This window comes from Camponotus vicinus, unplaced genomic scaffold (assembly GCF_025532165.1).
Source record: "Camponotus vicinus isolate PSW18456_S1 unplaced genomic scaffold, iyCamVici1.0 SCAF_3, whole genome shotgun sequence".
NCBI classification, from domain to species: Eukaryota; Metazoa; Arthropoda; class Insecta; order Hymenoptera; family Formicidae; genus Camponotus; species Camponotus vicinus.
In genome coordinates, this window is record NW_028141967.1 from 18,914,788 (window position 1) to 18,939,721 (window position 24,934).

At 29.2% G+C, this 24,934-nt stretch overlaps 2 protein-coding genes and 1 long non-coding RNA gene across 21 annotated transcripts in view; 1 reads left to right on the top strand and 2 right to left on the bottom strand.

Annotated features, from left to right (window-relative positions):
• Positions 1 to 1,301: 1,301 nt before the first annotated feature.
• On the bottom strand, positions 1,302 to 2,154 carry LOC145968156 (uncharacterized). The gene is made up of 3 exons (XR_014437677.1): positions 1,994 to 2,154; positions 1,782 to 1,860; positions 1,302 to 1,391 (listed from the first exon to the last, which is right to left on the bottom strand). It is a non-coding gene; the product is annotated as an uncharacterized LOC145968156 (long non-coding RNA).
• A 2,206-nt stretch (positions 2,155 to 4,360) lies between these two features.
• Positions 4,361 to 19,009, top strand: LOC145969284 (26S proteasome non-ATPase regulatory subunit 2). Its single transcript, XM_083095274.1, has 18 exons — positions 4,361 to 4,468; positions 6,515 to 6,699; positions 10,365 to 10,646; positions 10,763 to 10,819; positions 10,987 to 11,345; positions 11,560 to 11,736; positions 12,090 to 12,276; positions 12,827 to 13,123; positions 13,521 to 13,603; positions 13,789 to 14,024; positions 14,364 to 14,502; positions 14,642 to 14,762; positions 14,851 to 15,059; positions 15,333 to 15,429; positions 15,746 to 16,033; positions 16,214 to 16,408; positions 16,526 to 16,730; positions 17,071 to 19,009. The coding sequence occupies exons 3-17, from the start codon at positions 10,611 to 10,613 to the stop codon at positions 16,724 to 16,726; spliced, it is 2,682 nt and encodes an 893-aa protein (XP_082951400.1). The 5' UTR covers positions 4,361 to 4,468; positions 6,515 to 6,699; positions 10,365 to 10,610; the 3' UTR covers positions 16,727 to 16,730; positions 17,071 to 19,009.
• Unc-115a (actin binding LIM protein Uncoordinated 115a) overlaps positions 17,030 to 24,934 on the bottom strand; it is a 28,252-nt gene continuing 20,347 nt past the window's right edge. For 5 of the 19 annotated variants that reach the window (XM_083095282.1, XM_083095277.1, XM_083095281.1 and 2 more), the window contains 5 exons: positions 24,573 to 24,673; positions 23,065 to 23,134; positions 21,820 to 21,902; positions 19,779 to 19,982; positions 17,030 to 19,562 (listed from right to left, as the gene is read on the bottom strand). In XM_083095282.1, the coding sequence (XP_082951408.1) occupies positions 19,449 to 19,562; positions 19,779 to 19,982; positions 21,820 to 21,902; positions 23,065 to 23,134; positions 24,573 to 24,673 (572 nt within the window). In that variant the 3' untranslated portion in view covers positions 17,030 to 19,448. Of the gene's footprint in view, positions 19,563 to 19,778; positions 19,983 to 20,982; positions 21,903 to 23,064; positions 23,135 to 23,199; positions 23,392 to 24,568; positions 24,674 to 24,934 lie in introns of those variants that run through there. The other 14 variants (XM_083095283.1, XM_083095280.1, XM_083095293.1 and 11 more) reach the window with 13 other exon arrangements.

A 24,934-nucleotide genomic window follows, 5' to 3' on the forward strand; every position in this document is an offset into this window, starting at 1 on the left:
GATTAAATAGATAAATTACGCGAAATATGCACTTCGAAATCTATCACATTATATGTAGTTAAGTATTATTTATAAAAGTTAATTATTCATTAATTATATGTTGAAAATGCGATGATATATCAATCAGATGATCATAATTTTACGCCTTAATCGCATGCCCTAATCATGTGCTACTAATTAAATGCATCAGTAGTATTCTTAATTAGTGCTATGTTGCGTGTAAAGAAAATATAAAATACCCGAAATGTATTTTTGCGTGTTATATTTATAAAGATACCTTATGTATCTCTACGCATTTGGGCTAATATTAGCCGTCTATTTTGCGATATTCTTTCTTCGAGCCAGTTGGACTTATCTTTCCGTTGTTCCTGACCACTTTCTTACTTAATCTCTAATTAGAGATAAAAAAGGAAGTAAACTCCTTTTTATTGCTGGCTTATTTTAATATTACCAGCGAATAAACGCAAAGATTTTACTTGTGCTCATTTGCGCTATTATTAATGATTTGTTAGATGCGCTTAAATTGGGGAAGGAGAGAAACTCCTTCTTTTGCAAGCTAATTGCTGGCAAACGAACGTAAACATTTTATGCTCGTTGACGATCGTGCAACTTTACGATCGTTCATTAGACATTTATATAACTTTATTTTAATTGTGATAAAACCAAATTACCAACCAAAATTCATTGAATTTTATAGTAATATATATTTTAATAATATAAATCTTTATAGTAGTATATGTATAATTTATGATAAAATAAAAAATTAAAATAACATTTATATCATTTATTATCATATTAGATATTTTCATTAATTTTATAGTAATATATATTTTAATAATATAAATCTTTATAGTAAAATATAATTTATAATACAATAAATAGTAATATTTATAATTTATGATACATTTATGTCATTTATTATCATAAGGTATTTGGCTTTACATCAATTAAAGCAAAGTTCAAAAACTGCCTATAAACAAATTCTACAATATGGATGAGCTATAAGAAATTAGAATAAAATCCGTATGTGTTACAAGAATAAATTAGTATCACAAGTATATAATTGAGAAAATTATTAGTATTTTATATATTCGACAAATTAGATAAAATGGATACAAATTTAAAAAAATCTTTTCTATGATCTTCCTTCTTTAATTAAAACTTTAATTTACTTTTATAATAGATGCCAATGTGTATTGAAAGAACTTATTAAATGTTATTTAACTTAATGTATTCTAGCTCATCCATTTTATAAGGCAACGGATCTATCTACAATCTACAATCTACATTTACAAGCTCTACAAATCCATTACCTTAAAATTAAATAAAAGTTTTTCACTCACCGACACTGATGCGCAACAGCGGAGTTGTTAATACTGAAGCTACGTTGTCTATAACATACAAATATAAAATTTAAATTATAGCAGCTCTTAAAATAATTAATATTTTATTATATTTCATTATTCAATTATACATATATTTCGGATTCAATTATTTTTGTACGCACCGAATTTTATAATACATCCGATGTGTGCAATAATAAACAAATATATGAATAAAAAAATAAAATATATAAAGATGCAATAATTTTGTAAATTCTAAAAAAATTATTTTTTAAATAGAATTTTATAAGATTTACATAAATCTTTTTTCTTTGAATCTTTCTTGTTTAAATTATTCAAATAAATGAATCAAATTAATACACAAATGTATGTGATATAATAATTAATATAAATAATAATATAAATAATAAATACGTTAATATAAATAATAATACTCACCATCAGGTTGTTCCGCCGGTGCAGGATGCCTTTCCTAGGCCTGCTCCTCCTCTCAGATCATCGGAGTTATTGCGTCGATCTATAACATACGAATAAAAGATATCCAAATTATAAAGCGTTCACAATAATTAATATTTCAAAAAATTATTGTACGCATGGAATATAAAATGCGTGGAATATAAAATTCAATTACAAATAAATAAATAATTTACCAGAAGTTGCTCTGCCGGCGCCTGATGCCTCTCCTAGGCCTCCTCCTGCTCTCAATCTTAGACGCGCGATACTTTTATCGGCACTCCCGCACTCACGTGCGATATTTTTATATCGCTATTTCCGCACTTTTACGCGCGATACTAAACGGTTCCCGCACTATTTCGGTACGATTAAAAATTTTCTATTTGATCGCGCGATGTATATACTTAATATGTACATACTTTGGACGGCACTCCCGGTTTCGGCGAAAATCCCATTTCACTTACAAGAATCAGCTTCGAGCAAACAGGTCGGGAATGCAACGATACAACGAGCAAAGATTAAGCCCAAACTAGAAAGAAGACGAAACGATTGACGGAATAGAAGCAAATGAAGTTCACTCGACTCTTTTTCGCGCATAATTATCCTATCTCATATCGAACGTGGACCCGCTAAGCACGATTTCAGGTGACCCGCACGGATGCTATATCACTAGCGCAGTACACAAGGCTGGTAGACGACGAAAGAATGAAGATACCCACATTTTTTAAATGCTAACAATCAGCAATTTAGAAAATGGGGAGGCAACCTTTCATCGAGCGAAAATCGTGCCTAGGGGAATCCACTCGACGGAGTCTCGATAGGGTTAACACACGCTGTGCGTATGGCTGTTAGACAGAAAAAGAGAAGGGACTCATTGAGAACCATTCCGAGCAATCGATCGAGTTCTAACCGATTCGGGCCGAATCACTTGACGAAGTAGAGCGTGACCATCACTAAGCCGACTTGAGCGCGAAGCTCAAAACCGCGCGCCCATATACATTCCGTACTGAACATACGTCCTGCGCCGGCATCACCAGGTGTCACGATGCACGAGGCGCGAGAACGTTGCATAGCAACGACTCGGTGAAACATCCCGGTTAGTTGGCATCAGAAGTAGAGACTCGTTAACAATAATGAAATTAGGATTTATACGAAAAAGTTCAACGCGAAAACGCGATAACTCGATGACGCGGGAAAGCTAAACGCGAAAACGCGATAACGAAACGCCGCCGTCCGCGACACGTTGACGGCACCGACGACGAAAAGTCGACGACGCAATATGCGTCCAACACATTAAATGTGCGTGCCACATATGAGCCATTGTGCGACTTGTGGCAATGCTGTACAAACGGGTACTTAGCTTCCCCTTCAGGCTCCTTCAGATTTATCCTAAATAAAAAAATTTAAGATAAACCTCAAGGCACCCATCCAAGTACTGAGCCACCCCACCGCGTCAAGGTGTACCCATGGGAGGGATTATATTATATAAATTTATAATATAATGTGGAATTTGTGTGTGTGTGTGTGTGTGTGGAATTTATTTTATAATTGGAAAACTATTTATAATATCTCTCTTTTTTCCCGATTAAAAAAGATAAACGATGAAACGATAATTTATAATTTTGATTCTTGTCATATACTTCTATTTTTAAATCAATATATCAAAAATTGATCACAACTTAAAAAACAAATACGCTTGCTGACGAAATATTTTTGACACAAATTAAATGTAAATATAATCAATTAATACTTTTAGAAATCTATTTTCTCTAGTAAATAAAACTCAAAATAATTAGTTTTATAAAATGAATTATTTTGAGTGCGCAATAAATTTTCTTATTTATTTTCTGAATAGATATTTAATTGTAAATTGCATAATTGCTGAAAAAATTTTTTAAGTAAAAACTTTTAAAAATATGAAGACAATAAAAAAAATTTAATTCCTTTATATAAGATAGCTAAATAATTATATTATGAAATATTTTTTAAAATATTCAAGTATCTATATAAAAATATTAATATTCAGTATCTATATAAAATCTATATTAATTAATACAAAAATTTTATTATAGAAATTTTAAATATTTTAAAATAAAATGAAATATATTTTATGTGTATATACGTTACATTATGTCATAATTTAAAATGAATCACTATTTACTAAGAAATAAAAAATAAGAAATATGTATATTTTGAAAGTAATAAGTGATATATAATTTATATATACTTTTATTCACGAAAATACTTGCGATCGTTTAGAAAAAGAATTCGATAATATATGAAGAATTTCATATCACTATTTTACTGTTCGAATGTCACTGTGCGAATTATAATAAAATTGTGACCTAAATAACATCCCGCTATTTAGGTACCAAGGGCAAACACAGTGTTGTCAATTCATTGGCAAAATATTTTACGTATTTCAATATATATATATATATATATATATATATATATATACATACAACAATAAATTCTTGAAGTTCGCCAGTAAATAAAATAAAAAACGTAATTAAAATCGACCACACTGGCAATTTTTATTGATGGTAAAGAATCACAACGTTTCGACCATAGGTTTTGGTCCTTTTCGAGTGAACTACAAAAAACATATTATTTCCAATATTACAAATTACATTGATTTTGAAGAAAGAGCAACAAGTTATTTACATACGGTAATTTAATTAAGTATTATATCGTGAAAAATAAGGAAATCACTTCGTCAAGATTATCATGTCAACTTCTCCAAACACACAGAGAAAGACTAGACAACCTTTATTATTCTATCATAAATATTGTTTAAATTTACAGTGTCCTTTTGTAAGTTAATCGTGTTGTCAAACTTTTTTATGAAAAACATTTCGGCAATTTCTCTCTTTCTCACGTGTTTCTCATTATGTAAAATAACGGGTGACGACCAGTCGAAGTCATGATTAGATTCAACTTTATGTTTGCTAATAACAGAAAAATTACTTTCGTGCAATTTTATGTTGTTGCGATGTTCTTTTACCCGATATATATATATATATATATATATATATATATATATATATATATATGTAGAAAATATTAAATTGTAGACTATTTTAAATTATAAGTTAACTATTTTAGATTATAGATTAATTATTTATTAAACGATTGCTATATCTCTCTTACAAAGCTTCGTTATGTTAATTACTTTATTCTGTAATTCGATCGTTTTATTGCGCGTTCTCAATCCGAATTGTATTTAAATTCGTCAAAGCGTCAAACGATAAAACATCAAACAAGACATATTTAATTTTAAATATCATTAAAGAAATAATTGTTCGTAAAGACTGCAATGAAATATTATTAATTTAATAATTTATTATTTCTGTTATTATGATTCTTGTTTAATTCTGTCAATTGATTAAATGAACATATCATGGGAAATACATACGTTCTTCGAGATCTCGCGATATAGTTACACTTTTTTCGCGATATAGTTATTGTTTAACGTTATATAAAAGATAATTAATCATCAATCATATTAATCATAACAAATTATTTCCTGATATACTTCACGATCGCATTTAGAAAAGGAATACCATAAGTTACATGTGTTACAAAGATTGAATATCAAATATAAAATATAATATTAATATTATAATGTAAATTACTTACTGTGCATATCCGTTGTTTCGTCTGCAGTTCAAAGCTTCTCCGAATCTTCTTTTCTTCTCGTTTGTTGTTTTCTTATGGCACTTACACTCGCGAAAATATATATATACACGTTAATATATAATACGTTAAATTAATATTTTAAGTACGTAGAACATTTTGCACAGCACTTCCGATCACGGAATAAACGATATTTTATCATATCTTGAAAAAGCAATTCGAAAAGTATTCGCTCGATGTTTATATGAGATTAAAATCATATGCTACTTGTAATAGGAATGCTATCATTATTGATGATATATATATATATATATATATATATATATATATATATATATATATTATACATACAATAATACGAATTGTAAGATCAAAAGATTAATAATAAAAGTTAGTGATATAGTAATATTAGCAATGTTATTATAAGTTAATTAATCATTAAGTGTAATAATCGCGAATTATGTTTCGATATTAATCGCAATCGCGTTATGAAAGAGAATTCGATAATATACGAAGCGTTTCGCATCACTATTTTGTTGCCCGAGAGTCGCTGTGCGAATGATAACAAGGCCACAAGCATGTAAACAATAGCGCGCTACGCCGCCAAGGCCGATATGTTTTTGATGACGTCACCACCGAAATATTTTACGTACTTTGACACACATATACGCGGAATTTTATATTATAAAAGCATTTTAATATCAATTAAGTATTTCTTAAATAATTGATATTATATCAGCTTCCCCTTCAGGCTCCTTAAGATTTATCTTAAATAAAAAAATTTAAAATAAACCTCAAGGTACCATCCAAGTACTAAGCCCTCCCACCACGTCAAGGTGTATCTATGAGAGATTGTATTATATAATTTTATAACATAACATATAATTTGAAATTTATTTTATAATTGAGAAATTATCTATATCCTTTTACCCTCAATTAATGCGATGTATTTGACGAGATATATTAAAAAAAACAAATATCAAATTCTGATTGATTCGTTTTTTTAATTAAAAAATATATGTAGGAAATATGCGGGATATTATAGAAAAGAGAGACTTTTATTATGACTTCTATTACAGAGGTATGATTCCTCGCAGATCTCGGCTACGACTGCTTCTTTTCGGTTCGCAATTCCTACCCCGTCTTTTGAGTCTCATACGTGGCCCAATCAGCTCACGACACGCTCGGCGCTATATCCAAAGAACGATCAACCGTCGCGAACATTCGAGATCAAAACACAAAAACGAGGAATTACAATAATAAGGTCAGAGCGCAAACATAATTCGAAAATAACGATTTAACGCGATCGTGGCAAGTCCTTCCCTACATATATTATAAGATACATTATATAGATAAAATTATATAATACAAATATCAAATTTATACTCCTTGAAATGTTCAATGCATTAGAAATTAATTATTAGTTATTCGATCGATTGTTATTCGCGATGTAAAATTACATTCGAATATAAGAAATGTATATAAGAATAAAAAAAAAATAATTATTGTTTGTAAGTATAGCAAGCAAGTTTACAAGCATTAATTAATAATTCTCAACTTCTCTCTCTCTCTCTCTCTCTCTCTCTCTCTCTCTCTCTCTATCACTTCGATTTTCTCTTTTGAATAAATAAATTGTGTGAAATATTTAGTTTAGTATGTAGCTACCGCTTTGCTATGTTTATAAATCTTTAATCGTGTAGTTAATTAATTGTTTAAGCTATTTGCTACTGCTAATTATTTATGATTGCAAAGGGCACTACGTAGAGCATCTTAATCAGTGTAATAAAATATCATTATCGTATTAATATTTCTGATCATTATAATCCTATATTATTATTTTATTATACACATATTGTATTTCATCTTTTACAGGATATTCATGATTTCACGCAGAATATTTTATATTTCTATGAATTCTTTTTTCTTAAATTCCTTATAATGAATTCCTTAATTTCTAATTACATTTCTAATTTATCAAAACGATACAACTGATGTATACTTTATATTTTAAAATTGATTTGTTATTTATTAATTATAAAATAGCTGTTACTGAATATTCTTATTTGAGATAGATAACTTTTTCTTTATCGGAGAATAAAAAGCTTATAAGATTAATTTGTCCTCTTTTTTATCTTTTATTTTAATCTTTTATTTTATTATAGTCTTTTTATTTATTTATATGCACTATATTATATATTATTTTTAAAAACTGTTGAGAAATAGTTAATAAAATATTTGCGATATTTAATTAATATTTAATATTCAATAAAAAAATATTTAATCTTGATATTAATCCTGATTTTATGGTATTTATTACATACACATACAAAAAGATATTTATATATATATATATATATATATATATATATAGTATTTTTAATTCATAAATATAAATGATTGGAAGAATGTAAAGATAAAAGGAAATATATTTTTTATGAAGCAACATATTAAAAATAATTGGTTTTGTAAAAGTAATTATTATGTGCAATTAATTCGTGAATTTGTCTTTTAAATGGATATTTAAATAATGTAAATTGTCTAATTAACAAAAAAATTTTTTTTAATATAAGATTTTGAAAGATATAATAAAATATTCTAATTTTAATACACAATATGTCTCTAAATAATTATATTATTAAAAAATATTTTATAAAATATTAAAGAGATCTATATAAAAATATTGATTAATACCAAAAGATTTTATTGTAGATATTTTAAATATTTAAAATTAAAATTTGAAATGTTTTATATATACGTTATATTATGCGATAATTTAAAATGTGAATCACAAACGAAATGAAAAAAGAACGAGCAGTTCATTTTGAAATTAATATAAATATCCATTTTGAATTAATATAAATACATATGACAAATAATTTATATAAATTACTTACTGCATATGTGTGTGTGTGTGTGTGTAGCATATGCTCCATTCGGTGACTGATGTTTTTCCAGAGTTCCTTTTCCTTTTTTGTACATCCTTCATTGTTCGTGGTCATTGTTTCCTCTCGTAGCACTTACTCACCTACAAAACACGATTTAATTATGATTAATCGAATACACTTTGCATGAGACCCTCGATCGCGAAATAATCATATGAAATACGCACTTTATATTATCATAAAAAAACAACTCGTCATTTACACGAGACCAAAATCATGCGTTACTTGCTACAACACAATGCGTATTATTATTACTGATATAGTATACGCTATGTAATATATGAATCATAAGATCAAAAGATTAAATTAATGAATGAAATTGTTATATAGCAATCGTTTAATTAATAATTAATTTATATTCATATTTTAAAAAAATTTGAAGTATATTTGACTCTAAGTTAAATAAATAATTATTATTGTTATATATATATATATATATATATATATATATATATATGTATATATATATATAATTATTTTTCATAAGAATCGATAATCGAAGAATCATGAAAGTTGTTTTTATTCCTTATGTTTCAATTTTTGTAATAACGAATGATTATTATTCTTTTATAAAGATTTTTTTTGTCGGTACCATTTCATGTCGTTTATCAAAAATTATTTAATTATTAATTACTAATAATTATGTTTAAATATTAGTTGCGATCGCGTTTAGAAAAAGAATCTAACAATTATAATGAAACGTTTCGTGCTATTATAAGTTTCGTGTTATTATATTTCACTGCTCGAGTGTCGCCGTGCGAATAATAACACCCTTAAGAAAAATAATCAATATATTGAAACAGCTTTACCATACCAGTTATTCATACAAAAACTCAATTGACAAGGGCAAGGTTGTGCTACATAAACAATAGCGCGCTCTTCTCTAACGCTTGTTTATACTGTCAAGGCCATACATACCATGTTATTGAAAATTCGTTTTGCTGAAATATTTTACTTACTGTAACGTATATGTATATACACCCCAAATATTAAATTGTAAAAGCATTTAAGTTATAAATTAATTATTTATTAAACAATCGCGGAGAACTTTTTGTTATGCTAATTATGCGAATGTTTTAATTCCATGTTTTAATAATGAAAAAGTAGATTATTTCGTTACGATCTATACGAACAATAATTACTTCTTTAATAATACATGCAGTCAAATATATTTTGTCCGTGATAAAATATAATTTGTTATTTTAGATTTCTATACGACTTTTTACGAAAGAGAGAGAGAGAGAGAGAGAGAGAGAGAGAGAGAGAGAGAGAGAAGATAGATTATAATATTATATCTTTAATATTAAATGATAAATTATACTTTATTTAATATATTATTTATGCAAATAAGCATTATAAACAAGTTATAATTATTGTATAATTAATTACTAAGAATTATATAATTTTGCTGTTTTATCGATAAAAAACAAGTAAAATGTTTTAAAAATAAGATTGTATTTGCATGACTTTATCGAGACATATTTAACACTCGTGTTTCCTTTCTATCCATATACATATTCAAATCTTAAAATCATCAGTTTTTGGATAGCAGATTTGTAAAGTCATATTGTAGATATGATTTCTTTTAAATTTCTTTTTAAAAGTGTCAAGCATTAAAATAAAATTATTTTTTTTTATTTTTCAACAGTTATGATGCGCAAATATTTAGAGATAAAGAATATAGAAATAAAAAATGTTTTTTGCATTGTTTTTTTTAAATTAAATTTGAAGAAAATAGCAAAATTGCTCGTATATAATCACATAAAATTATATAATTGTACGTAAAGAGAGAGAGAGAGAGAGAGAGAGAGAGAGAATAGTGTATAATCTATTTAATAATATCAAAGAAGCCAATATAGAGTCGTATCATTGTATATAATGTATACCTAAATTCCACACATAATTATATATATTTAAGTATATTTATATATAATTGTATTAATTATATATAATTGTATTAATTTATATATATTCTTTCTCTTTTCAGATTATATTACACAATAACAGAAACTAAATGGCGTGCATATAGCATGCGCTTTGTAATGTTTTAGTTTTAATAAAGTAATCGTTACCACATATACCAGTTTCCGCAAAATAACGAAACAAAAGCTATACGCTGCGTGTGACGGATAAACTGAGATAAACAAATTTATTTGACAGCGCATTAATTAAAGCTTTTTCAGTCGTTGAAACGTCCAATTTAGCATATACGGCAAGAAAAGCTTTATAAACGATGAATAAACGCAAGCAAGATAAAGAAAGCGATATGGTACGCATACAATATTAAAAAATTTAAATTTTAAAAAGGCGAGATATATAAAAAGATATCATCTAAAAAAATATTACATATCAGATTGCGAATCATTATCTTTTAACATTCTTTAGAATGAAGAAGATAAGAAATTACAAGAAGAGCTACTGCAAGCGGTCGATGTATTAAAAGTAAATAAATTTTGACAATCCTGTCCATCTCATGCAACGAAAGACAATAAGTCATTAAAATGAAATTAAAATTTATTCAATTTTTGTGATAATTAAAAATATTACCTTTTCTCCTCTGGAAGAAAATTTTAAACTTGTATACTTTTCGCATATCATTGTCCCGTCAGGGTAAAGATGAGACAGCTATATTGCTATCATTGAATCATCTAAGAATGCTGATACGTACATCCACGACTTCGATGACTTCCGTTCCGAAACCTCTTAAGTATTTAAGAAAATATTATCCCAGCTTGAAGAGCACGTACGAAAGCCTCAAACAAAAGGAAGTAAAAATACGTTTTGCGGAAATTCTGAGTGTGCTCGCTCTAGCCGGAGCCACTCCAACATTCAGAGATTGCTTGAATTTCTGTATTAAAGGAGCAGTGAACAATCCCGGTGAATGGGGTCATGAATATGTGAGACAACTCGAAACAGAAATTGTTGACGAATGGACAAATGCGCCGATCAAAGAGGAGCATGAAATCAGGTGAAATACATGTATTGTATACATTTAGCAAGATAACAATAAAGATCACTTTTATAGCAATTTATTAAAACTATTTAGCATATTATTATATTATTTAACATATCAATTTCAACATATTTCTAAAAAAAAATTCTTCTATATATAAAGCCATGTGCTTATATTAGAAATAAAAAAATGAAGAATAATGTAAATCTTATTATTCTCGGTGTAATAGAAAACGTCTTACACCGTTGATTAAAAGCATCGTTTCATTCGATGTAAAACACAACGCAGAGATACAAGCATGCGATCTATGCTTGGAGATAGATGAGTTAAATTTCCTCGCAGAATATTTGGATTCCACGAACTTTGCACGAGTGTGTCATTATTTGATTAGCTGCGCAGCTTACAGGTAACTATAGCTGTAATAAACGCGATATAAAATATTAATATAAAATATTACTCTATAAAATTTAAAGCATACTTATTTTATTATTTAATTCAAAACTTTGTAATTTGTTAGATAAATTAACTTTCGATATCAAATACAGTTTAAAATATAAATCTATTTACATAAATGAAATTTAATTAATTAATTAAACTTAATTAAGAATTCAACAATGTATAAATTTAGTTGCATAAATAAAGTACGAGAGAATTAGAAAAGTTTAATGACAATTTATCGAACAAGCGGCAGATCATTCAACTTATGTACGTAGCTAGATTAGTTTTTGCACACATGAACAATATTTATATATCCTTTAGCGAGGACACAGAGAGAAGACAAATATTAGAATTCGCCACGGAGCAATATCTGAAGTTTAACGAGTTTACAAGGGCAATTTTGATAGCGCTGCAACTTGCGAATTCAGAACTCATTTTCAAGTGCTTTAATGCTTGTCCTGACTCTTTAATGAGGAATCAACTAGCCTTCATTCTCGCCCGACTGCAAGTAATTTTCTGCTTAATATATATTCACATTTAACCATTTTATCATAGAATAAATATAAATCGAAAGTGATAACGTCATCGACATTTCTCTAATTTCAAATATAAAAAGACTGAAATATATAATTAAAAACGTTTTGTTAAGGATACATGAATTAAAACAAATCGAATAAAATTTAATTCCGTAAATTTGAATATCTAATCATCAAAATTATATGTAATTTTATAATTTATGAGTGTCTTTGTCTTTTTTTCTTATTACTTAATTATTATTTATTAATGTTAAAAGTATACTTTTTAATATTTCTTTGTTAATTAATATGAATAAATCAAAATACATGAAAAGAAGTAACTCAATTATATAAAATTAAACTTTTCTTTTTTAAAAATTAAAAGAAACTCCCAACCTTTCATAAAAATCATAAAATAAACTATATTCATTTATGAAATTACAATTTCAATAAAACGTTTCGAGTCAATGAGAAAATTATATAGCAAAAGTTAATAAATTTTACACACTTTTAATACTTTTATAATTTTAATACTTTAAATAGGATCAACCTTTGAGAATAGAGTATCAAGGAAACGATGCCAAAGACATAGAGGCGATTTTCTGCAATGGCCACGTAAATACCCACTTCCAAATTCTTACCAGAGAACTTGACATACTCGAGCCGAAACTTCCGGAGGATATTTACAAAAGTTGGTTAGTGAGCGGATCCAGGCAAATGGAACACGATTCTGCGAGAGCGAATTTAGCGGCGAGTTTTGTTACTGGTTTCGTACACGCAGGTTTCGGCCAAGATAAATTGATGTCGAACACATCTGACTGTTGGGTGTACAAAAACAAGGTTTTTTGTTTCTTCAGTAATTCCTGAGAAATTCTATTTAGCGTTACTTAACTCTCAAAAATATATTAAACATAAACAATAATTATATAACTTATTAATTAAAAATTAATTAACTTATTATTATATAACTTATTATTATATAATTATTATATAACTTATTATTATATAATTATATAACTTATTTTTTATGTTGCAATGAAAGACATTATATATTATAAATGATCATTTTTTCATTACTTTATACATGAATTTCAAAAACTGGAATATTATAAATGTATTTCTCGTTTGGTTGAGCAAGATTATTTATCAGTCAACAAAACCGGCTTCGAAATTAATGTAAATTATGATTTATACATATATGCTAACATACATAACTTCCTGCCATTCTCTTTTTCAGGAGCACGGAAAATTGTCAGCTACTGCTTCTTTGGGCCTGATACATATGTGGGACGTCGACGGCGGATTAGTTCCCATCGACAAGTCAGTAGAAATTTTAACAATAAATAGGAAAAGAAAAATCACATACATTTAAAGAATTTAATACTAATTTTTTAATACATTTGAAGAGGAAATTAATTATTGATAGATTAATTGAGAAGGATTTATACATCATAAAGAAATTCATTTTTTCAATATTGTTAATTTTTAGTGTGATTTTCCAATAGATATCTTTATACGAACGAAGATTACATAAAATCTGGTGCCTTACTAGCCATCGGATTGGTAAATTGTGGAATTCATAACGAATGCGATCCGGCTCTGGCACTTCTCAGCGAATATGTGAGCTCAAGCAGCCAGATTCTTCGCATCGGAGCTATCTTGGGATTAGGTTTAGCTTATGCTGGATCCAGAAGAAAAGACGTGACCGAACTACTTTCTGAAGCTTTAGTCGATGAGCAAAGTAAAATAAATATAATATTATATATAAATTGCTTTTATTTTATTTATATATAAAACGCTTTAATTAATTTAATTTTATTAATTAAGAATTATTTCAATTAATCAGAAAACAAACAAGATGAACAATTTGTTCCTTCGATGAATACGCGCGTAAAATTGTAGGAAAATCGTCTGCTAAAAAATTGAAAATAATTTTAATTAACTTGTAGGTTTTTTTAATTGTGCAGTTTTTTACGATATATTTTTACAAGATATGTATACTGTATATCTTGAAATGCAATTCTTGAATCAAAAAGGGATAAAAAATTTAATTACGCTATAACGTTCTATACCTTTTCAGATAATATGCAAGTATTATCATTAGCTGCCATCTCCTTAGGCCTCGTAAATGTAGGTTCAGGGGATTCCGATGTGTCTTCGACTATTCTGTTAAAATTGTTGGGGCTATCTATGGAGAAACTTGTTATTTCGCATTCCAGGTCCTCATAAATATATTATGTTATAGATTAACATAGAAAATTTTTTTTGTAAATATTGATATATATATATATATATATATATATATATATATAATACATAAAAATACACATAATACATCGAAATTATTTTCACATGTAGGTTTTTGGCATTAGCTCTGGGAATGGTTTATATGGGAACTCGAGATGCTATAGAAACACCATCCGCAGCACTTGAAGCTTTACCAAAGCCGTACAATTTTGCCTCGCAAACTATGCTACAAGTAAAATTACTTGCTACGCGATTTTGTCAAAAAGATTCTGCTAATATTTTGTACCTAAAATTCAAATTTAATGAAAGCACTTCTTTAGATTTGCGCTTATGCGGGTACCGGCGATGTTTTGATAGTGCAAGAATTATTAAGGATCTGTTCGGAAGTAACTGAGGAAGTAACGAATGTGAAAACCACACCTGACAATGCTTCGATACCAAGTTGTTGCAATCAAATAAATCCACAAGGCAGCTCTACTACGTTAGAAAAGAATAAAAAGACTGACAATCAAACCGAGGAGTCTGTTAAGTAAATACTTTCCTCAAAGTTTTAATAAAAATATATTATAAATATGAAAAATAAAAATTTCTTAAAAATATAATATAATAATAATATAATAAGAATATATTATAAATATGAAATAAACAGAAATACAATATATAAAAATTGCAATATAGAATATATAAATAAAAGTAAATTAATATAAATTTAATCCTTAAATGAATGCATTCTGAAAAAAAAATAAACTATGTTGTAAGATGTATTACTCTTTGCATATTTAGGATTAATTAATATTATTAGCCTTAGAGACATTGAAGCGCCGCAAGCTATAGCATCCCTTGGGGTAGGAGTAGTTGGGCTTGGAGAAGGAAGGGAAAACTCGAGGATTTTTGGTCAGGTGAGAAATTAAGTCTTCGTAAATCTTCAATGAATTTTAATGGTAATATTTATGGGTTCTATATATACCTAGAAATAGAACGGGACAAAGACACAGTTAAACCAATTTATCTTTAATTAATATTTATGTTTTCCTACAGTTCATTCATAATACTGCGTTTAATGGATTCTCCGTCTCTTTTCTCGAGGCAGACCTGCGAAGAGACGGAGAATCATGCTTAAAGTATATTTGACTTTAATTGATATTTATTATGGGAACGTGGCCCATATGGTTCTCGCGATCATAAATCTTCACTATAATTATATTAATGAAATAGATCGGAAGATACGGTCCAACGCCAGCACGACGAGCTATGCCACTTGCTTTGGCTCTATCCTCTCTATCCAATGCCGACCTGGCAGTCCTGGACGTATTAAATAAGTACAGCCACGACCACGATGCCGACGTCGCTCTCAATGCGATTTTCGCCCTCGGTCTAGTAGGCGCTGGTACGAATAATGCTCGGTTAGCAACGATGTTAAGACAGCTGGCGGCTTATCACGCAAAAAATCCGTCTCACTTGTTTCTCGTACGCATCTCTCAGAGCCTGGTGCACTTGGGCAAGGTACAAATTTCGATAAAAAGATTAAAAGAATTCAAATAATGAAGCGAATTATTAATAAATAGTAATAATAAACAAACGAAGTTTAAGCAGTAACTGCTTTTTCTGACAAATTTAACTCTTTTATTCTTAATATAAATATATTCTCGATTGTATCTTTAAGCATGTTATTTTTTCATCTAGGGTACTTTAACTTTGTCGCCCTTGAGGTATGCTTCGAAAGTCCTAGATTATACCGCCTTGGCTGGGCTGATGGTCGTCTTAGTTGCATGCTTAGATTGTAGGAATCTTATATTATCGCAGTCTCATTATTTGATGTATTGCTTGGCGATCGCGATGGAGCCAAGATGGCTAGTTACCGTCGACGAAAATCTCAAGGTAAAGATACAAGAGCTCGCCAATATTTTAATTACTCAACTAATATAAAAAAGAAATAAATGTTCTAAAAATAGAAAGGTTTATATTCTAGAGTTTTGTGCTTTTTTATCGATTTAGAATTTGCCGGTATCGGTAAGAATCGGTCAAAGTGTGGATGTTGTTGGAAAAGCGGGTAATCCGAAATCCATTGTTGGCGGTCATGTACAAACCACTCCGGTGTTGCTGTGTGCGGGTGAAAAAGCAGAATTAGTGTCAGATCAATATGAATCGCTTTCTAGTGTGCTGGAGGGTTTCGTGATCCTTCGCGAGAAAGTATAATTCAGTATGTTAATCTTGCACTTAATATGTCGTTTCTATCCATACGCAATTTAAATTTTTTACAACAGGTTATAATAGATTTAAAAAATTTAGCATTCTGCGGTGGCTGTTTTGGATTGTCTTTCAATTTGATCGCATTTCTTCCGCAAGAACTACCATTTACTATGATAAATTCGCATATTAAAAAATTTCTTTAATAAACAGATCTATATATAAAGGGAACAAACATTAGGGGAAATATCATATAAACTTCGTTGCAGGATATTTGTTGATCAATAATCAACGAAATGACAATAGCGATGCTTAGATTTTTTCATTATATGTTTGCATTTATTTAACTTTAGGGACTAGCGGAAGCAATGTGCTCTATACAACAGAAACATACATTGGTTCGCATTGCACAGTGGGAATAATAACGTTGCACCATGATCAAGAATATCGAACATATGAAAAACTCAACAAAACCGGACGCAAGGAACATTATAATGAAAATAAAATAAAAGACAATCACGTGAATGTATTATGCCAGTAAAATACATTTACAAAAAAAAAGAAAATTGCAATAATGTAAATTTTAAATAACAGAAATAACGAAATACTTGATTGCACGTTTGCGATCATGGAGCACGTTGAACTTTCTTTGTGATGAAGCGGTTATCCAAGCAACACAATGGTTCGAGAAACGTCTAAAATATTGTCACCAAGTGAAAAATCGGAACATATTGCCGGACGGCTAATCGGGATCGTGTTGCCTTGGTAGGAATTGTAAGTGTTACACAAATGTACAGCGTGTTCAGAACGCTTGTAAGACTAACGATTCCTTTCTCGCGTGAAATGTCTCATGACATTTGCTTTAGTAGGCACATGATGTAGGGTAAGGGGACGAAGTGTGTGTATGCATAGTAAAACGCAGTTAATTCGATAAAATATCGCATGCGCGTCGACAATATAATAGTTCAGTGACTTCGTTTAAACGAATGTATCAACTTTATCGGACGCATGCGTATCTGAAATACGTAGTAAACATATGTAGGATAATTATACATGGTTGGCGTAATAGTCGATACGTCGTATTTTTAACTATATAAAAATTCAACTTTCGCTTTGAATAAATCAGTTTTCTATTTAATAAACACGCATACGTCCGATATATTCAGCTTGCTGCACGCGATCTATTTCTTCGAAATTTTTTTAATTCTGTGCAGGACCTAATTTAAAGGTGGAGGATGTGATTGTGCCATTATATTTACAAAATTAATATTTACCAGTAGTTATATTATTTGAATAATTATTAATAAATATCTGAATAATATTAATAAATATCTCAGTTTATATTTTAAAAGTAGAATAACTTTTAAAATAGAATAAATTCGAGATATTACAAGAATGACTTGTGCTTCGCACAAAATGCATTTCTTTTTTTTAATTTAAAATATTAAAAATTTTTGTGAATTTATTTTTATCACATAAACATTGTATATAAAATAATTACTTTATAATTGTTAAAAATCACTTACAATTTTAATATTTTTTAATAAATAAATATAAATCGATGTAAACAACTTCAAAATTTAATTTATGCCATTTTCAAAATGTGAAAGATGCTATAAATTTAAATGTGATATATAGCAGTATGAAATAATATTGCTATATATTAGTAAAATGTAATAAAACGTATATTTTGAGTTAATGACAAGTCAATGGTTCGATTGTTAGATCCACCACAACTATAAATTTGGTCCTGATTTTCATATGTATACTCTAATGTAGAGTGATCGAGTGATCATAGAAGTCTATCGCAATCTGCACCGCAGAGTATTTACTTTAGCTACTACATTCAAGGATAATTAAAAACATTGATATATCTCCTCACACAAAAAATACCGCAAGCGATTCTATAAAGTAATCCTTGTCACAAAGTAAATTAAAACGTGATAATTCACACACAAATTATTTGATTAATCAGCGTACTCGTACCATTCAGCAAGCTGGGCTCACCCCTCTACTTATACTTTTAACTTTTCATGTTGTACATAGTAAAATATAAGAATAATAATAATAATATTAATAGTATAGTTAAAAATTAATAATAATAAATCCTACCATTGTAGCGCCCCTTGCGTTATAATCTCCGCAAGGTTAATATATATATATATATGTATGCGATTTAGCGAATATGCAATTACTATGTAACTTCTCTAGCTGCTTTTTCACGTCGCTTTTCGATTTTTCGATTAACTTCTTATTTACAATAGCAAATTGTATTAAGAGTTTTAATCGCAATCTCACATTTGATTATCTTCTCGTCTATATTTTAATATCAGCCGTTATTGCGTACTCGCCTTAAACGTGTATATAAGTGAAATCAAGTTACGATAGAATTTCAAATGGTAAAATTCGAGAAAGGCTATGTCGCTGAACAAATTGGGTCATAGATAAAGCTGCTTGGATTCGTTGCTGCGAGAAAAAGTTGACAATAAGTGGCAGTGATTCCGTCATTATATATGTGTATATGTGTGTGTATAGAGATATATCTGCTCCTGTCTAAAGAACTTCCATTTTGCAAACATACGCCGGCCGGCAGATTGCTCGCAAGGATCGTCGAACACATTTTTTTTCTCCGCGATACATCTACCCACGCAGTAGGAATGTACAGTCTATACCACAGTATAACACAATCGTGACACAATGCGGGTATAATAAGTAAAATGTGTAAAATGAGTTAAAACAGTCGAACACGTCTTTTGATTTCGTTGCGACGCCACTGTGGCAATCTGTAGAATTCCGCTCGAGAACACTGAAGAATGACCTCGAATTCTGCATCGGAGAGATGTCGCTAAATGAGAAAAAAAGCTTTGGATTATTTCTGTTATGATGTTAATTGTAATTAGTTAATATATATGTATTAATATATTATTATAATTATAATTCTATATTTATAATTATAATTTCAATAAATATAATGATAAAGAATAATATTGTTAGTAATGTACGATATTTTTTTTAATGATTTATAATTAACTGATTAAATAACGATAACGATATCACTTACCTCGAGATTGCAACGATCCACATCAGCTGGCAACCTGTAGTTGGTAATAACAAGTAAGTGATAGGGATAAAGCTTGGGTGGTTCGGTTGGCGCAGCACCCATATCCGGCAGTGATCTTCTCACATGATGACCTCCGTGGCCTCCAACAACCGAACCTAGGCCACCTGTATACGTGGTGGATGATGGGATGATCCCACCATCATTCTAAACCACGATTACATAAATTACAAAATTATAAATTTCACGATAAAGATAAATCGGAAGATAAAAATAAGACATTAACACATGGACGAAACAAGAAGAATAATATATAGGAGTTACATTTGCGCATTCTTTCTTTCAGTTTTCACGAAAGGAAAACTAATTTGAACGAAAGAATAAATTGTAAAATACAATAAATTGCATGTAAAATAGAAGATTTAATTGGATAAATTGATTTTATATCGAATATAAATTTTATAATAAAAATAAAAAAAGATAAAGTTTTGTAATATTCAGATTACAAAAACAATTTCGGTCGGCATCTCCTAAAAATATTCTTGTCAGCGTCCATGAAACAGTAAACACATTATTTTCACACTGAAAAACGCATGATGAATTGATATAATGAATTGATTGTTTTATATGCACGAACGAATGATCAAGTTTATATGATTCAATAAGCTGTCTCAGTATTATAGACAATAGTGACTCTACTAATTTCTTGGTTAATTAATTTCTAGCTGAGACTTGCGCGTAATTAAGTCTTCAAACATTTTAAATTCTTAAATAATTTAATTTCTTTGATAATAATAATTCATTTATCTGAAGATAAATCGAAGCAATATTTCCATGCATGCATTTTTCTTTTTTTAAAAAATTTAAAAAATTTTTGTTATTTAATATAATTATGATTAATTATATAATTTTTCGGATGCTAATAATGTATATACCATACATGCATTTTTTACAATTACAAAATTTTGTGTACCCAACGAATATATTTTAACATGTGAATGATTTATGAACAGGTACTATTGATAAACAACATTTATATAATATTGAATAATCCATTTTTTGATAAAATTATATCGTTTCAAATGTTAATAATGTAACATCAAATCTTTGACATTAAAAATACATGAAAAATTATTTAATTTTTTGTGTTACCAGAATTACTAAATGGATTATCCAAAGAATAATAAAATTTTTAATAATTCTCAAAATTAGGTGTTTTTGGATGCAAAATACATTATGTAATATTAAGATTCAAAAAAAGAAGAAAAACATATTTTGATCAATGGGGCTAAATAGCGTGAAATAGATAAAATTAATTCGATTAATTAACTAACTTAACTTAAAAAATGAAAAAAGCTTCTGATAAATCAAATATGCAACATTGAGTAAATTGAGAATAGGTACAAACAATCGAAAATGCGAAACTCAAAGTTGTAGCAAAATATACAGCATACATGCATATTCATTATACATATGATTATATGTACAATATATTACATTGTAATATAAACAAGTAGCATTTATAAATTATATATATAATCACATATATGTATAAATAATTGGGAAAATTTTATTCATCGCATAAATTTCGAATGTACAAACTGTATTGCCTTGTTTCTCAGATAAATGTATGCATTTAATGCAACACATCTGCAATTATGTAGAAACGTGCTTAGAATGTTTTAAATAAAATTACATTTTCATTAACTCCTTTTATTAGAATAATCAAATTGAATACCAATCAAAGAAATATTCGATGGCTTCTTTTTGCCTTTAAAAGTGAGAAATTATTTATTTTTCAGAAAAAAATACGGGAATCTTACATCTATCAAAAATATTTATTTACTATTTATTTACTTAATAAGGAATTAATAATATAAATAATTTTCTAAATTTTATATTTATAAAAAGTTTAATATAATCAGCATCAAAAGAATCTTGAAATTAATGTAGAAAGAGACGTAATTAAATTGCAATATGATACTTAAATTGTTCTAATAAACGGAATTATGTTGTCATACAGGTGCGAGAACAAACTACAAACCATGCTAATTCGCCGGGAGTAGTATGGGGCTGTAGTACATACCAGTGCCCGTCGATCCACGTCCGTGATGCTGCCTGTTGATACTAAAATTGGGGAAAATGTGAAAGAAAACCATATCAAACCATATTGCACAAACCACTTCCTACGTTAACTACAATTTGTTTTTCAATCATGTTTTTCAATAATGTTCATCAATAATGTTCCCCTTTCATTACCTGCCTGTAGATTTCACAACTTATGCCTGAAAAAATGCGCAAAATAGCACAAACAATTATTTAATTAAAAATAGACAAAGTAACGTGGGAACATGATTGCTTCATAATAATTTAATGATAAATTTGCTATAAAATTTCTTTATAAGTGAATTGTTCAAGTTTTTTAAAGAATGATCAGAAAACTAAAGATTTTAATGAAATAGCATTATATGTGTAATTTTGTTCAAAAGTTGAAAGATATAATTTAGCTTCTCGTCTTTTCACAAATTTAGCATGATTATTTGCCTGAGAAAAAAGACTGTCGTAAATAATCGACGCGTAATGAATAATCAAATATCATTTTCACATATGTTTAAGTAGACAAAATCGTGTATGAGACGACGTACAAGCCAATGGACAATGTACAACGTTTCACAGGGGCAATGCGATAGCTCGCAATAATATTAGTGAAGCATGCAGGAACAAGGCGAAACGAAATATGTAAAAAAAATCATAGCAAGGACGCGCTTGCAAAAATCACTAGCTGTTTTATTACAAAATATTAATTCGTATGTTAAATGAATATAAGATCTTTCAAGAATCATAGCAGTGTCTCTGAAACATAAATATTTTAAAAATATACCTTCATTAAAAACAATCGGAAAAATAACTTTTAAAATAAATTATAGATTTTTGATAAAGTTTAGGAAACTTTAAATAAATTTTATTTGATTTATATTAAAAAGATATTCACTAAGATTCAATCCTAGAAATAAAGACACAGTAAATAAAAGCCTCAAATGAGATCGTTGTGATGAGAGATGACTTCAAATTGAAAAATCGCAAAATCTTATTTTAATAAAAACTCTTCAAAATATCTCAGATTGGCACTGAAAAAATTAGCGCATCGAAATTGTCTTTCTAGTAGGTCTGTCAAATGCGTGTAAAATTCGCAAGCGCGTCAAATTTAAGAAGCGTAGTGTAAACGAGTGAGAGGATCGCGTGTATGCAACGGGGACCGGCGTCGGTCGGTCCCTCTCGTTTTACTCACTGTCCGACTTGCCAGATGAGAAATCAGTGCTGTGAGTCTTGTCGCCCATCCCGCTGAACGAATAGTCGCCCTAGACGACAGAAAAGCGTTATCTTAGAAAAGCTCGGCCGCCGCGGATCGATTCTATCTACGTACTCTTTCTTCTATACATCATTATATGTAATTTGCACTATATCAGCGCGGCGGTGCACGTCGCATCGTCGACTGTGACTTGCGGTGCGAGACTTACAGGGAGAGCAGACACGGAACCGCCGGTCGAGGAGAAGGTGTGACTTCGCGGTGCCAGACCGTACCCCGGCTTCGGGATGTGCCGAAGAGAGCTCACAACTAGTTTACAAATCATTCAATCGACATAGATATTACTGATTAGTCTCAGCGATGATCTCAATTCGCTCAATCCCATACGAATGCCCAACGTTCGCTTGCCAGATTTTTTTTTTCAATACCGTTAAACTCTATCCGGAGCCATGTCGCTCTCTTGTATCACCAAAGTCAACCACTGTCAAGGGATTTCCCTCTAACTCTTTGCGCCCCAATAATGATACATTTGACATTTTCTACTCTTTCCAACGTTTCTTTGCTAAGAATCCGGATCGATTTATATTAAAAGGCAGATATCCATTGACATATACATGCGACGTATTATGAATTATTTTTCATTTTGTTCCTGTCTCTTTTATAATTGTCATGCAATTAATAAATGAAATAAAAGTAATCTTTAATAAATATAATCTTTAACAAAAATGACTAAAATAAAAGATACGAATAAGTCGTATTACGTTAACTATATCTTATAGAATTTTAGATTTTACCGCATGTAAGTAAAGATATCTGCGAAGTAACCATCTCGAATATATTATCACATCCCCATCGGCAAACGGCGCTTAAAGGAAACCGACAGTTTCGAGTGCATAAAGCAGTGATTCTCGTAAAATAGAGTGTGCGATTAAAAAAAAAGAAGAAAAAAAAAGAACAAGCCAGCACTTCTGTGTATAAATACAATAGATTCTTCTCATAAGCGCGCCCGTCGTATGATGACAAGTCAAAAATTTTTCTTTTTTACTAAAAACAAATAGAGATGGCATTAAAAAAAATAAAATTATGATATATTTATATATTATGTTGTATATATTTTATAGTCTTACAACATGAGACGCATCTAAAATTATGAATTATGAAATTATTAGACTGCTTTTAAAAATGATCAGAAATCGATTTCAGATGATTGTCCTGTGAATGTCAGGAATGATAATAAATATATTCTTTCATCGCCAAATATATTTTACATGCCTACATTGCACGTGCAATTTACAATTCTTATATAATTGCATAAAATAATAAATAATCAGATAATATAATACATTAAAATTTAAAGAAAATGGATACACAAAAATAGAAACAAACTGAACACCTATAAATAATAAAAAACTAATTAATATTTGAAAGCGGATTTTTTATGGTTTGACTTGGGACCAACGACGGGCGAATTGGAAAGTTTTCGGACTCACCGAGTGATAGTGCCTAGCGGCGTTTGGAAGAGTGAAGGCGCGCTGAGTACCAAGGGGTGGATAGTTTCTGGGAGCCGGGGAACGCGCCGATGACCTCCCAACTGCCGCCCACGCAAACACAACACAAACACAAAAACACAAAATAGAGACACGATGATAGTAGACGACAGGTAGTAGCATCGTGACTAACATAGATTGTCGTATCCTATGAAATCTAGAACGCTAACTTGAAATTAGAGAGACTTTGTTACATTAATAGATATCCTTACAATAGTTGAAGATGAAGAAAAGATTAAATAAAAAATGTCTAGTGCGTCGCAAGCATTATCAATAATATAATTATTAAAAGTTGCAATAATTAG

Coding starts and splice junctions, on each gene's coding strand:
- LOC145969284 (XM_083095274.1), top strand. CDS start 10,611: ATGAATAAACGCAAGCAAGATAAAGAAAGCGATATG. Junction 10,647..10,762: donor AAGATAAAGAAAGCGATATG/GTACGCATACAA, acceptor AACATTCTTTAG/AATGAAGAAGATAAGAAATT. Junction 15,060..15,332: donor CAAACCGAGGAGTCTGTTAA/GTAAATACTTTC, acceptor TAATATTATTAG/CCTTAGAGACATTGAAGCGC.